The following is a 16037-nucleotide window of genomic DNA, read 5'->3' as shown; positions in this document are numbered from 1 at the left end:
GACTGTTTGAAGTTTAGTATTATATAATTTATATGTAAATTAATAAAATATACGTCTACATAGATTTCATCATCCGGGTAACGGATTTTTCATAAAAATGAATATATTTTATTTTAAGTTTAAAAAATAAATTGATTCCCCAAATCATTGACTAGTGACTAGGTACTATTTGTTACAAGAAACCACAATAAACGAAATGTATGAATTTTTTTCTACTATGATAGGTGTCTTCAGACACAATATCTACAGACAGAGGTAATTGCTTCTAATGTAATAGGTATGTAAGATTAAGTTAAAACAATGTGCGTGATTAGAATCAAAATAATGCAGTAATAATAACTTTTTTTTATATACTTATTAATATAATTATTTCTATTTAGTTCACTATATTTTTATAGATTAAATTAAATAATTTGTAATCATCATTATTAGAATAAATTATAAAATATTACTACTTTGCAATATCTATAAAGATTTGGTCTAGTTTATATGTTTCAATTTTACGTATGTCAAACAGCTAAAATAGAAAAATAGATCGTATAATATCACAAAGAGTTCTATATAGATTTATCATATTATAATATTCGTCATCCGTGGCATACGGCAATCAATTAACAATTCTATAATAGTCTTAATGAATAGTATACTGAAGTACATGACAAGTACTCTCATTTTCATTTCGTGCTGTTTATTTTCATAAAATGTATTTTTATTCTCATTTAGAATCACGATGAAGATCGGTATGAAGAAAATTTGCAGTTTCTTCGGCGGCGGTGCACTACTACGTGTCTACGTAAAGACATAAGATTGACACAACCCGGTTTCCCAGGAACAGACGACTATTACGTAAGTTTTTTTCTTATTCTCTTTTAGGATTAAATTTACATTTTAAACTTAAAATAAAATATATTCATTTATATGAACAATCGGCTACCCGGACGATGTAATCGACGTAAGCACATTTTTTATTCTACTATTCACGCCGGGTTTATTGACTTTTACAAGCTGTTAAGCTGATGACAGACCTATATTTTATTTCCGATCGTCCAGTTCAATGAAATGGTCGGCAACCGGCGGGTTATTGTATACACGACCCGTTTTAAATTCTAAAACACTGAAATTTTTTTTTTATTTATATTTTATTATTTTAAAGTTCTATACAATATTTTTTTCCATAGTAAAAAATTTAAGAATATAAAATTTTTATTTTTATCTGGTCCCCAAACTGTTTTTAATTTGTGAATGTGGCCTGAGAATTCAAAAAGGTTACCGACCATGCATTCATTAATGATGAAATTGCCAAGAATAAAATAAGTCGTTAAGTACACCTTAGATCCTGGACGTAGCGAAAAATGTATAATGATTTTACAATTATGTAGTTTATCTTCTGTTTGTCATGAATTCTTGTAGTAAATGTGATCTATTTGGTACTTTGGGTAGTAAATAGTAAAATAAAACAAAAAATTTCAGATTTTGCCATAATATTGAAAAAACAACAAAACTGAAATAATTACGCTATATCCTTGTATAATTCCAACCCGGAGGATAATTGGCAGCATCAATAAGAATTTCATCTGAATAACAAGATGTCGCAAGGCTGTGTTTGTTTAATACTATAATTTTTTGAACAGTAGTGCAGTATATACTATATTATAAATATTTACTTAAATTATATTTAACTTTTATGGTTTTTTTCAGATAATATACTGTACTACGGTTTTAGGTGTTCTTTTATTTTAATAATACGTTGATAAATTACCAATTTTTTCAATTTTTTTTTCCTATCGTCTTTGTGTATGTTTAAATTTATATTTTTTATAGTTATTGTGCTGTTTAACTTTCTTATAAAAGAGAGTGAGGAATTTAAAAGGTGGCCACCGAACAGAAAGTTAAACTACAATATACTATAATCTTTTTAGTTCTTGTCTACATTTTTAACTGATAAATTATGAACATAAAATTTAAAATTAATTTAAATTCAAAAATAAAAGAACACCAACACAAATATTAAAATTTTTTTACCTATGAGTATAAATTGCATTTAATCTGCATATTAGTTGAAGTTTTATAGGCACCAAACATTTGGCTGGATCGTGGATTACTCATCGACGATGAATTTGTCATTGAGCTGATAAAAAATGTGTCGGCACTCGGCTTCGTTTCAACCCGGAGGAAGATTGGCAGCATCAATATAAGGAGCTCATCTAATGTCAACTGTCGAAAGGATTTGTTTGTATTATATTATAATTTTTAGAATTGTAGTAGGTACAGTATAATATATATAATATTTATTAGTGAAGAAGAATTTGTCACAAAGTTGATGGGAAATGTGTTGGCTGTAACTCAAACCGGAGGAAGATTTGCTGCATTAATAAGAAGCTCATCTTAATATCAAGTGTGGTCATGATGTGTTTGTTTTATAGTATAATTTTTTGAACAGTAGTACAGTATATTATGAATATTTACTTAAGTTTTATTTAACTTTTATGGTTTTTTTTCAGATAATATACTGATATGTACTACGGTTTTAGGTGTTCTTTTATTTTAATTTTAATAATACATTGATAAATTACCAAATTTTTCAATTTTTTTTTCTTATCACATAGCTAGTTTGTTTTTTGGCCACCGAACAGAAATTTAAATGGCACTATACTATAATCTTCTTGTTTAAATTTTTTAACTGATAAATTATGAATATAAAATTTAAAATTAAAAAATAAAAGAACACCAAGATTTAAATTTTTTTTTTCTATAAGTTTAAATTACATTTAATCTGCACATTAGTTGAAGTTTTATAGGAACCGAACATTTGGCTGTATCATGGACTATCCACCGACGAAGAATTTGTCATTCAACTGATGGAAGATGTGTCGACTGTCTATACATATAATATATATACCTAAGTATAATTATAAGGTCTTAGTATTTAATACATTTATGTACCTTTTTTTTTTTTTAATTTTTATTTAGTTGTCCCCTTACGCGTCAACACTAATTTCTCATCCACTCATCCAACACATTGACTATCGCCGGCCGGCAAACACACATATTAGGTATACACATTACCCGTTTTTGTAGCTTGTACAAAAGCAAAAACCGTATTTTTATTCCTAGGTTTCCTTATTTAAATAAATTATATAGGTAGTATTATTAATATCTACATAGTTTAAGTTGTACATTTTTTTTTATTATTTGAATGCATTCATATGATCAGTGACGTATTTAGGAATTTTAGGATAAGGGCAACACATATTTTGCCGCCTCCCCCCCAGTAAAAGAAAACTAAAAAACTTCTACGCCGCACAATGGTGAAACTGTTAATACCATAGAACACCATGTTATATAAATACTATAGTATTATATTTCTCTATGGCAGTATGGCACACATTTGTTTTGAAAAATTTTAATGATTGACGTCACTACGTCACTATACGCCCCTACCTAAATACGCCCCTGCATATATGATGCGTTCTCGCTTAAGATGTGGATTAGACCTACTGGGGACACCACAATAAAAAAAACGCGCCTCGTGTAATACCTCATAAAGTTATTAAACAATATACGGACAATGTTATTGTACGTCGTTTAATAATTAAGGTGGTGTGGAAAATTACCTAACACTGTTATTCTTATCTTATAGTTACTTTGCATACACTTTTTTTATTAAATACCAATAAAATAATTATTTATATCAAGAAACGAGAAATATTAACTTTTTATAAAGTATTATAATAAAATAGTTTTGAAAAAAAAATATTCTCTGACTTGTTATAAAAAGACTCCAAGTTGTTTTTATATTAGCTCTTATTTTACAAAGACACTAAAAAAATCGGGTCTAGTTTATAATATTGCCAGAAATATTGTATGTATCTATTTTTTTATTTAAAACATTGAATTTACACATATTTTTATTTACTAATTATTGTGTGTTTTATTAATAATTTTATTTTTATTTCATGTAAATTTGAAACTTCATATTTTACTAATTTACTGATGCAGTGGTTACGTAGGTATTTGTGTCTTATAATAAAATACAAATGTTTGAATGTGAATATGTGATTGTACACATTTGGATTTTATTAACCATAGGCTACAATTCTTCTAAAATCATTATTTTCATAATCTTCTACGTTAACCAGTTTTCAACAAAAGTGATTTTTATTTTCTTAAAATTCAAAAACGAATAGCCGTAAAATTTAAAATGTTTACTAAGTATTTATATTATCATTTTTTCTATAAATGGTATAATTTTATAATAATTGTAATTCATTTTGAGCTCTTTATAGACAATTATATTAGCGTGCTTTATTAGTGGATTTTAATAACAAAAATTGATAAATGGGTCAAAATCCTTGAAAATTGAACTAATTATTTCTTAATAAGTTGTTAAAGAAATATAAAAAATGTATATTCATAATATTTTTATAAACGTATACAGTGGTGCTGTAGCTAAGAATTTTAGTTAGGGGGGGCATAATTTAAAATTGTTCATAATAATCATAGATTATATTTTTAGGGGAGGTTGGAGCGGCAAGCACCCCCTTTGCGCCCTCCGTAACTACGCCACTGAACGTATATAATATACTGTCTCCGCTTAGAATAGTTTTCTGTTTAAAACGAATTATATCTTTAAATTCAAATTCAACACACCTATAAAAATGACATACTCGTTACCAAATGTATAAGCGTATAGCAGAGCATTACCTGCAGTTTATACCTTTTTATTATAATTATTAATTAGGACACCTGTTTTAGAGCTGAATAAATAAAAAATTTCAATTAAATTAATATTATTTAAAATAAAATACCAATACAAATATACCTACTTATATTGCTAAATATATATAAGCTAGTTGTCAATGAAGCTGGCAGTTTATTTTCTGAACTCAGATGATATGTTATTACTAATTAATCAATGTATATATATTATAAATAAATGTATCATAGTTCAATTATGAGTTAGTTATCAAGCCGCATAAATAGTAAATACAATTAGATATTACTTGGCAGTTTGGCACTTACCTATCGATAATAATACATAATACATTTCCACCGCGTGTTAAACAGAAATAGATACTCCTAATGTATTCGTCATCAAGTCGTCTCATTTTAACATGCTAGCTTGGGCTAAAATAATTACAATACGTGGTGAGCATTCCACTTATTGTATTTTAATTTCTAACCTAAGTTCAATGCGACAATTCATCGATTATATACAATATACGTACCTATACATTATATTAAATTATTGAGATACAACCTACCTACATATGTATATAATATATATATACTATATAAATTATAAATGTATAAAATTCAAAAGTATGTTTTAAAACTATAACATAGCCATTGTTGCACATGCAGTCCACGGAGGTGCCAGAGGGTGCTTAGATGCTTAGCACCCCCAGCTTATTTTGGGCTAAAAATATTGTTAAAAGTGTAATTTTGCGTTTATAAAAATAAGTTTAATAAGTTTGTATTATTGTATTGGTAATGCACTAATACCATGGACGATGGACATACTTTATATTATATAATATGTACAATATTGGGTATTTGGGTTTGCGATGTTAGTATGTTAGCTATTTATAATTATAACGCATTTGGATTTTGGAAACGAGACCTCAACATCATAAGCTATCAGCTTGTCAATATTTAATTTATAGGTAATTTTATTTTACAATTTGGGTTTTACGAATTAAATGTTAAGTACCTAAATAATTCCCACAACAATTTGGTCAATAAAAAAGGTCTTTTAATAGTGATGTATTGATGTCTTATGATATTTTAGGAGCTTAATATAAAAGTTTTATAGCATAGATGACAGTGGCGTCATTTAAGTTTTCAATAGAGGGGGCAAAAGTTTTGACCAGCCCGAATGGGTAAAAAAAAAAATCACTAGCTTCGCTTGCGACCAAATATTTCATAATAATTAAATTATAACCTATTTACTATATAGGTAGTTATAACACAAGGTATATGTGTTGCCTGTAGCCCGTAGAAGTTGAAAAAGGACAATAGGTCATAAGTTTAATAACTACTATTTATGTATATACTCATATAATATCAAATAATAGATATATAATTTATGTATGTATAGCATTTAATTCATATTGTGTTTGTTACAAGATTACGCGAATAACAACTCAATTCATATATATATATATATATATTATATAGTCATAGAGAGAGCTGTATAAAAATGTGCTAGGTAATGAATAGGTTTATTATACATTTTGCTGACACGAAAAAAAGTTGTGCGAAATACTTTATATATGTTTAATAAGCCAATAAGCGTCATCGTAAGTTAAATTTTGTCGAAATTGGATATTCACACGTAAAATAACGATTTCTCTTCAAATATATATATATATATATTTTTATGTACCTATCTAATTCAAAACCAAAACTAACCATTATAAACTTGAAGTTTTCCAAACCTTAGTATTTTCTACATGTGATATAATTTTATTAATATTTTGACTCGTTTTGAGCTATTATTATTTATTCAGACTATTAAGAATACTTTTTTTTAGTATTAAATCTTTTTACAAAAACCATTAATTGATATATATATATATATATATATATATATATATAGTAATATAGTATAATAATAACTTGATATGACTATTGACTTATAAGAGGGTTTTAAATACCTATGTATTAATATATTAAATTAGTTTTTTTAAATTAATTATTTTAAAAGATATATTTTGTATGCTAATGTGTATGTAGACTAATTGTTTTATTGCAATGTACCTATAACGTATTTATCAATATTATATTTTCATAATAAATATAAATATTATAAAGCATATATAATATAATAACAACCATAAAATGATAATAATATAATTAACGAATGGTACATAATTTTGCGATATTAATTAATATTTATACTTAGGGTGATGGTTTCTGATAGTCATTATTGATGTGTCAAGAGAAAATTTATCAATTTATATTAAAAAATTGGATAATCTACAATTTTTAATTGAACATTCCCGTAACTGTGTTGTCTTACAAATAAATAGTTATAAATTATAATTATACATAGATATATAATGATATTATAATATTCTTTTGACTTTGTTACGTTCGGAAGTACCTTATTATTATTTATTTTAAAGTTGCCTACAATGTAACTAACTATGTACATTTTTATAATTTATTGGTATAGCGGTATATCTACTTTAAATAAGGCAAGTACCTATTGAATAGGAAATTTTACGTTAAAATAGCCAAATGGGAATATGGGATCAAGGTCACTTAACCTAACCTTTCCTCTTTGAATTTAAGAAATTGATGCAGTTTTTATTTTTATTAATTATTCTTCAAGAAGACAATGCGGGTTCCACTGAACATGTTTACTCCATAAAAGAATATCAGGTTAAATATCATCTTATAAATAATATTTAGTATCTGCAGACTTTTAAAAAGCATCATTATAATAATCAATTTTTTAAACTTTACTTATTTTTAAAAGATTGATATTGAAACTACGGACCAATAAACTGTAAAAGATTAGATAATATATATATATACCTACCGACCTATATAAATAGCAGTGTGTTGACCGCGTGTGGGCTACATTATGTTAGAATCACTTGGACTTTTATATGTGGAAAATCATTAAAAATGAGAGCTTTAGAATTTGGTAAGTGTAAAAGTAAAATATACTATATTATAGAGATATACATAATTATCATATTTGACTTAGTACGAGAATGAAAATTCAGTTAATGTATTAAATTACTGTTCTATGTTGCAGTTTTTATTTTTTCCTTGGTCGTTTCTGCATATTGTAATGAGTTGGTGTTTCCCGAAGGATTTTTATTCGGGGCTGGCAGTAGCGCGTATCAAGTAGAAGGAGCATGGAACATCTCTGGTAAGTCGATGTATTATTATTTATTATTATTAATTATTATGATGTAAGTAAAATTACTATGTTTGATTATATAATAAATAAGATACTTTACTCGTTACTTTGAGATTAAAATAATGAAGTTACTTTACTCGGTACTAGAAATTGTAATGAAATTACTTAACTTTTTAATCCACGATACTTCCATCACGTTACATAATATTTATAATTCATGTATATATTATATATAAAAACAGTTTACATCTGCATGTATGTATTTCTCTAACTTCTTTTTAAATAATTTGTTAAGCAACGTAGATAGAAATATTATATATATAAAATTAAAATAATATATTTAAAAAAAATTTGATGCAATTATTGCGATTATATACCGCAATATATTAATGTTAAATGTTATTATAAAAATTACTTTCGTGCGAATAAGGCAAGACCGAGAGTATCTGGGACGATTTGACGCATCACAGGAAGCATTTGATGTTCATACACACGTTCTTGCCGAAGATAGACAACAGCAATCATTTGCCCGAGCCGTCGGCGGATGCCCAGCTGTTCGCCTCCACGAGCACCCGTATCCTGGGCCACCAACCCGCCGAGTCAACCCCGTCCTACATGGAGGCCGTAAACAAGTACATGGAACAGTGGCTGGATGGCGGTCAAAATGCGTGGGTCGGTGCATCGCCGCCGTCTAATGGCAACACCAACCTGCTATACAACAATGACAGTTCGACGAAATTTCCCCAAGACACGGAACCGTGGATGGCCGATCTGCCACACCGACCGCCTAAGATAGTCGACTACTACAAGGGGGTACCCATTTACGAACCGCTGCCCGACAAAGTGCTTCGTACCGTGCTCAAGCTTCCCTCCGTCAACGAGATTTCCACTTACGACTTGTACACTATGCACACAGAGTCCCGCGCCGACCTCGACACGGCTACCGGAGACGTGGCGTGCAACTCGTACTACAAGGTCGACGAAGACGTCAAATTGCTCAAGGATCTAGGGGTAAAGACAGCACCTATATAAGTATACAGTGTAGATATTACAGAATAATTTTTTAATCACGAAATAGTTGCTTTCATCTCGGTAGATTTATGCGGTTTTGTAAATATATTTTTTTTATTATGAATGTAAAGTCTTTACGATACAATTTTATCATCGCTATTTCTTTATAAATTTTTAGTCTCATATTTCGGAACAAACAATTTTTCTGAAAATTTGAATATTTTACTTCCTGCGGTAGTCAATTAGCTCTAAATATTTATGAATTTTAATAAAAAACAAGCGGAGTGGAGTGAAATAAAGTATAAATCGATTGAATTGTACTGGCGCAGTGTTATGCGGTTAATATGCCTGTTGTGAATTTCTGATCGGGATAGTGTAAATATGTAGTTAGTAATTACTTTTTAACTTTTCCAGGCGAAAGTGTATAGATTTTCATTAAGTTGGCCAAGATTATATCCAAAGGGAAATGCCCGAGAATTTAATCAAGATGCTGTGAATTATTACAATAGATTAATCAACACACTTAAAGAAAATGGTATCGAACCTTATGTGAGTATACGAGTTGATAAAAATTGTCATCGAAAATTAATTATTTATTCAATAATAATATATAGGATAAGTACAAGATATCATTATTTATTTTTTTTGTTAATTAATACATTCGAAAAAGATTCGGAGCAGAGCTTAGTTTACCTGATTGTATGTAGTTAATTTTTTTTTTTTAATTTTTAATGCTAACAAAAAAAAGAGATACTATTTTTTTGAAATTCGATAAAAATAGTTGAAATACTTTTGATTTAAAAATGTTAATATTTGATATCTATTACCTATCATAATTAATAAGAAAATAAGTGTGAAGAATCAAATATACATATATACCTAGTTTCAAATGTGATTTTTCTAAATTTACTAAATTACAATTTAGGTATTTACTATCCATAAATAGAAAACTACACACAATTTTTGTGCGCTCGCACAGTTTAATTATGCACTAATAAAAACATATTAGGCCTTATATAGCGTAATTTATTATTTAGTAATTATTTTTTAATAATGTGGTTAATTAAATAACATGGAATTTTACAAGGTTACAATACATCATTTTGATTTACCAAGGCATCTGCAAATGATTGGTGGTTGGTCAAATAAGGCTATGATAATTTATTTTTCAATATTCGCCGATTTTGCTTTCGACACTTTTGGTGACAGGGTGAGTTTCTTTATAACATTAGTTTTATTAAAGTATTAATGTTTTATTTAATTTACCATACTTAATTATAAATTAAAAAGTATTTAAAATAATTTAGGTAAAACTGTGGACAACAATTAATGAACCTAGTGTGGCGATTGAAGGATACAAGTCTGTGAATGCTGCTCCAGCATTAGGACTACATATGAGTGGTGTAGCCGACTATTTAGCTATACATAATATGATTCTTGCCCATGCTAGTGCATATGACATTTATAAAAAAAAATACAAATCTACCCAAAATGGTAAACAATTAATTAATTGTGTTAAACATTTAAACAATTGTATCCTTTTTGTATTTAGCTAGCTAGACTATAATAGGTACTAATAGAATAATTACGTATAATATCAGACCAAATTTATTATAGTATTATTATTTATAAAATATAAATACCTAGGTATATTTTTATTAATGTTATTACTTACAAGTTATAATTGAAATATAAGATATTCAAATTTTACGTTACGATTGAGCTTTTAGGTATTTTCCATTGATTATTAAACAAAAAACATTTACTATATTATAGTATATTAGTACCTATATAAATTATTGAAAATAAAAATTAAATTTATTTCTAGAAATTATCTTGTTATGTACGAGTACGACAATACGACATACCTACTTTACATTATTGTTTTTATTACATATTATTATAATATATTTATTAATTTTTTTTCAGGGAAAATTAGCGTTAATATAGCTGGTGATTGGTATTACCCGTTAAATAAAGACAAACAAGAGGATAAAGATGCTGCTGAAATAGGATTAAAGTTCCAGGTTAAATAATAGTTTATTTATAAATATTATGACTTGAATAATAATTGAATATAAGATTTGGTTTTTCAATAAATTGGTAAAATAACTACATGATTCATGGTCAAAATTATAAAAAATTGTTTAATTAATATATATTAGGCTCACTAATAATGATACCTAATTCGTAGCTAAACTTGCGATCGGATATAATCTAAGTATAAATAGTAAATACACAACTATCCGAATTAGATGAAATTGTATGTTTTATGATATTTAAAACTTTAATAACCGTCTTTTTAGATAATCGAAATCGGGATTTCAAATCGTTATCATCCTATTTATTAATATGATCGATCCTACATCTTATACAGTATAAGGTTTTCGAACAGTTCGAACATAGTTTACTACCCGTTAAGTTCATTATCGCCATCTTCAAAAAGTATAGCTAGCAAGGACCACGATGAGTTTCATAATTGGTGATGACGTTGAGTATTAACTATTAAGTACAAGTATGAAATAATAACGAGGATAGAAAAATTCAAATTCGCATATAATTTGTTATCTGATTTTTTTATAAGACGAAATAACTATATTTACCTAATAGGTATGATGTTGTGTGATAAATGCAGGTGTAACCTGCAGTTATTGGAGGACATATTAGCGATTAGCTTAACTTCTAATTAAGCTATTCAGTTAGCTTAAACAAGGTTTGATAAACAGTTTAACTGGGACATACATTTAACTGTCGGTTAAATCTCACTATCAGTTAAATATGATTGAAAAACCAGGACTATATAACTATATTGCCAGCAATTTAAAATTACTTGAGTACAATCTAGCACTAGGCCTTGGTTTATTACATTATATAGAAAATGTTTATATATCTAATATTATGTTATTTATTTATTATAAAATATTGCCTTAACATTTCCTCATTTTCAGTATTTCCACGAATAATTAAAATTTAATTTTCGTAAAATCTAACCAATTTTTATATTAACACTATTCCATTTTAATACTTTAATTTGTTATAATACAGGTTGGGATGATACTTCATCCATTGACCTATGGTGATTATCCAGAAGAAGTACGATACAGAGTACAAAACAATAGTGAACGATTAAATATCTCTAATGTGCGTTTCCAAAACTTTTCTGACGATGAAAAAAAACTTATTAAAGGTGTGTACCTATACATTTTTTACGTTTAATTAAATAAATTTAATATTGTAAAATAAGACATTCATTTTTAGTATTTTCATGTACCAACTAAAAATAATATTTACATTTAAAATACTCGCATACGTCGAGTAAAATTGCAATGTATTTATGTATCTTATAATATATTATACATAGAAATAATAAGTAATAATAGGTAATATTTTCAATGTTATCATTATTTTACTTACAGGTTCTTATGATTTTGTGTCATTAAATCATTATATGTCCTTCGAAGTGACTGATTTGCCTCCAAACGAAAGAGAAGGAAAAAGTGTAAGTGAACTTGATGCAAATATAAAAAAGATGCTGCTTAAGAGTGACGAAGAACTTGAAAATAGACCATGGTGTAAGGTAATGAATACCTACTATTAAATATTTTAATAATTATCACCATGATATATATCTACATTAAATTCACTGACAATTAAAAATTTATAAAATAACCAAAGTGTCAAGAATAAGAATAGTATATAGTAGGTATATAGTATTTTGTATTATCTAACTTTATTTAAAAATTACAAAAATAGAATATTTTTTACTTTCTTCTATTCAAATTATTAGTTAATACATTACACGTATACACCAATATAAAAATACGATAATAGCACTTGATAATGGATATTATTGAAATCATATGTAAATGTAATATTATTTGAAACTTTGCAATGTTACATTAGTTTTGATTTATAAATTATATATTTATATATATTAATACAGTCAATGCTAACTTTGATTTTGCCTATAAACTTTTCATATATAATCATGATTATATATGCATGTTAATATCAAATATACAATACATGGTTATACGAAAAGGGCTGAGACAACAGTTAAGTTGTCCAACACTTTAGATGGGGCCGCCGCTATTAACATACCACACATTGCTGCGGGCCTACGGCAATTTCTGATTGGTATGCTGATGGTTTATTAATATGCAGTAATGCGCAGCCAGACCTGTGAGTGATAATGTATATTTACAATGCTCAACTGAGTTTGAAAAAAGTATACTTAGCCTGTAATAAATGTGATCTTTGAAATAGTATATATATACGGAGTTTAAAGTGTCCAAAATGTTTCATTGAGTTTCTAAACTGAATTAAATTTTTTAAACAATAAATCTAATATAATCCTAATATATCTAATATCTATAATATCTATATTCAATAAGACTCATAATGTTTTTGCAGTGCTCGTAAAAACTTCTACCTAATGTAAAAAAGTAATTTATAATTTACGAGTTGTGGGACAATAATATAATAAATAAATTATTATTAATTTGTATTGTATAATTTATATACAATATACATTATTTGCTAGAAATTATAACTTTACCTATCTGGTAATTCTATAAAATATGCAAACTAAATCTAAATTAATTTTTAGAAATCATATCTCCTAGTATACGCATTACGCAAACAACGATTGAACGATACAATATACTTAAACTATTTTTTTTTTTATAGTTTTAATATGCATAATATTATATAAATGTATAGTTTGTTTAAAATGTTTAAATGATAAATTTATAATTTTTAGAATATACCGGAAGGAATGTCCTTAATTCTTAATTGGATTGATAAAACTTACAATCATCCAGAAATTTTTATTTCTGAAAATGGATATCCAGAACCAGAAGGATTAAATTTTTCATTAAAGAAACTGAAATACCATCACGTATGTACCTATAGTATAAATTATATATTAATTAATAATATTTAAAATATGTAGCGTAATAAGACCCGAAAATTATTTCCAATACACAATTAAATTTTCTAAATATTTAGACTAAGCTTTAAATATTTATACGTCAAATTTTTTAGTTTTTTTTTTAAAAAAATGCATTAATAAATTTAAAAAAATTATACATAAATTGTTTTTATAGCGAAATATTTTTTAAAAGTTCAAATATCAATAAATTCATGACTATAGCGATTTTCCTTTTTTATTTATTTTATATTTTATTAAAATTATGTAATTATTATGGACTATGGTATACATTATATTATGATAATTTTACTTCATTAATAAGTAATAATTAACACTAATAACCTATAGGAATTCATATAAATTAATTTAAAAATATAATAAAAAAAACTATGATTATGTTATTGTTTTTTATTAATGATAATAATGTGCATTATTATTTTTTAGGATCACTTAAACCACACACTAATTGCAATGAACAATTACAATGTAAAGGTTATCGGATATTGTGTTTGGTCTCTAATGGATTCGATGGAATGGTTGAATGGTTACAGGTATTTTCATGCACTTCACACCGGCCATTTATTTAAAATCATGCTTTTTTGAAAATTTATTTTTCGGTTGTCAGTTATTATTATTTCTTACACTTCGAGAAACTACTCTGAAAATTTAAAATAATTTAAATTTGAAAAGTACTATATGGTCTACATTTAAAATTTTTAAAAACACCTGAAAGAGGAGCACTATACCTAAACTTAGACCAATTCGAAAAATAATATTAGAAAATTACAATCTAATTAGAATATTTATTTAGACTACAAAATAAGAATATTACAAATGGTCCATTTTTAAGAAGTTCGATATGAACAATATAATGCTTTCTATTAGAATTTGCATACAAGTTGTAATAAATTATCATAAGTATTAAGTGTACGAAGTGTGTATATTTAACTATCATAATTTCCGCACATGTGATTATAACTTATTAATTATTATGTAAGTATTATTATTTATTATCAAAGACACATGTAAAGTTCCTTTTCGTTAAACTTTTTTGTCCAATATTGTTTTTTTTTTATTAGATAAGATTTTAAAAATAGATTTGAATTCAACATAATGTCAAAAGAATAAAATTTCCATTTAATTAATTAATTAATTTTAATTACCTATTTATTAAATTTCTGAATATCTAGTTGATAAAATCAAATAATGAGGACTGGGGTGATTGAATGCTGAATTAAAAAAAAAAAAAATCAATGTAGGTATTCATAAAACTACACACATACCTAATCTATAAAATGCACTAAATTTCCAAATTAATGTTTTAAATTTATTTTGTAGTTGTAGTATATGAATATAATATATATATTATTATTTTAAAAATATGATAATTAATATTATATTAAATACTAAATTTGCTTACACGTCTTATGCCGTATAAGTTATAGGTAAATTATAATCATCGAAATATATGAGTATATGACTTTTAAAACTTGTATTTAATTAGGTTGAAATATGGAATTTACAAAGTCGACTTTGACGACGATAACAGACCACGTACAAACAAGTCATCAACCAAGTGGTTCCGCGAAGTATTCACAAATCGGAAACTGGTTGAACCGTTCTTAACAAACGAAAATTGTTGTAAAAATAATTAATAGTGAAATAATATATAACTCTAATTACATAACTATAATATATTAATATGCGTTTGTTCTTTTATTATTTATAAATTATTTAATATTAGAATGATATATAAATAGTTATCATTTCTACTGCAGATTCAAACAGCACATAACATGACATAAATCTTAAATAAAAGTATAGAACAATTTAAATAGACTAAAAATCAAAATACTTAGTCATTAATAACAAAATTTCAAAACTAATAAAATATTTAGTAGTTTACAATTATAAAATTTAATGCAATTTTCTTTATACGTTTTGCAACCTATATAAAAAAAATTCTACTGGAAAATCAAATTATTCAAATTAATTTTTATGTAACTGTTTAAATTTACTTTACAACAATGGACATTCATTCATTTGTATAATAATTATTTCTTCTCAAAGGATTCTTGTTTTTTTTTTTCATTGTAATTCAAACGAATAACTGTAGATATTTGAGTTTCACAAAATGTTATTATTTTCTATATATAGTAATATTTTCAAATTCTTCGACTCTTTTGAGCTATTTATAAGCAGATCCGATTATTT

General features: G+C 26.2%; 1 protein-coding gene across 1 annotated transcript; it reads left to right on the top strand.

The window, feature by feature from the left end:
• Positions 1-7514: 7514 nt before the first annotated feature.
• Positions 7515-15524, top strand: LOC132928344 (myrosinase 1-like). The gene is made up of 12 exons (XM_060992940.1): positions 7515-7657; positions 7772-7888; positions 8310-8890; positions 9305-9439; positions 9978-10100; positions 10198-10384; positions 10820-10917; positions 11936-12077; positions 12307-12467; positions 13653-13790; positions 14268-14374; positions 15328-15524. The coding sequence occupies exons 1-12, from the start codon at positions 7639-7641 to the stop codon at positions 15476-15478; spliced, it is 1959 nt and encodes a 652-aa protein (XP_060848923.1). The 5' UTR covers positions 7515-7638; the 3' UTR covers positions 15479-15524.
• The last annotated feature ends 513 nt before the right edge of the window (positions 15525-16037 follow it).

Source organism: Rhopalosiphum padi, chromosome 4 (assembly GCF_020882245.1).
Source record: "Rhopalosiphum padi isolate XX-2018 chromosome 4, ASM2088224v1, whole genome shotgun sequence".
Lineage (NCBI taxonomy): Eukaryota > Metazoa > Arthropoda > Insecta > Hemiptera > Aphididae > Rhopalosiphum > Rhopalosiphum padi.
This window is presented reverse-complemented; position numbering and strand designations above follow the sequence as displayed.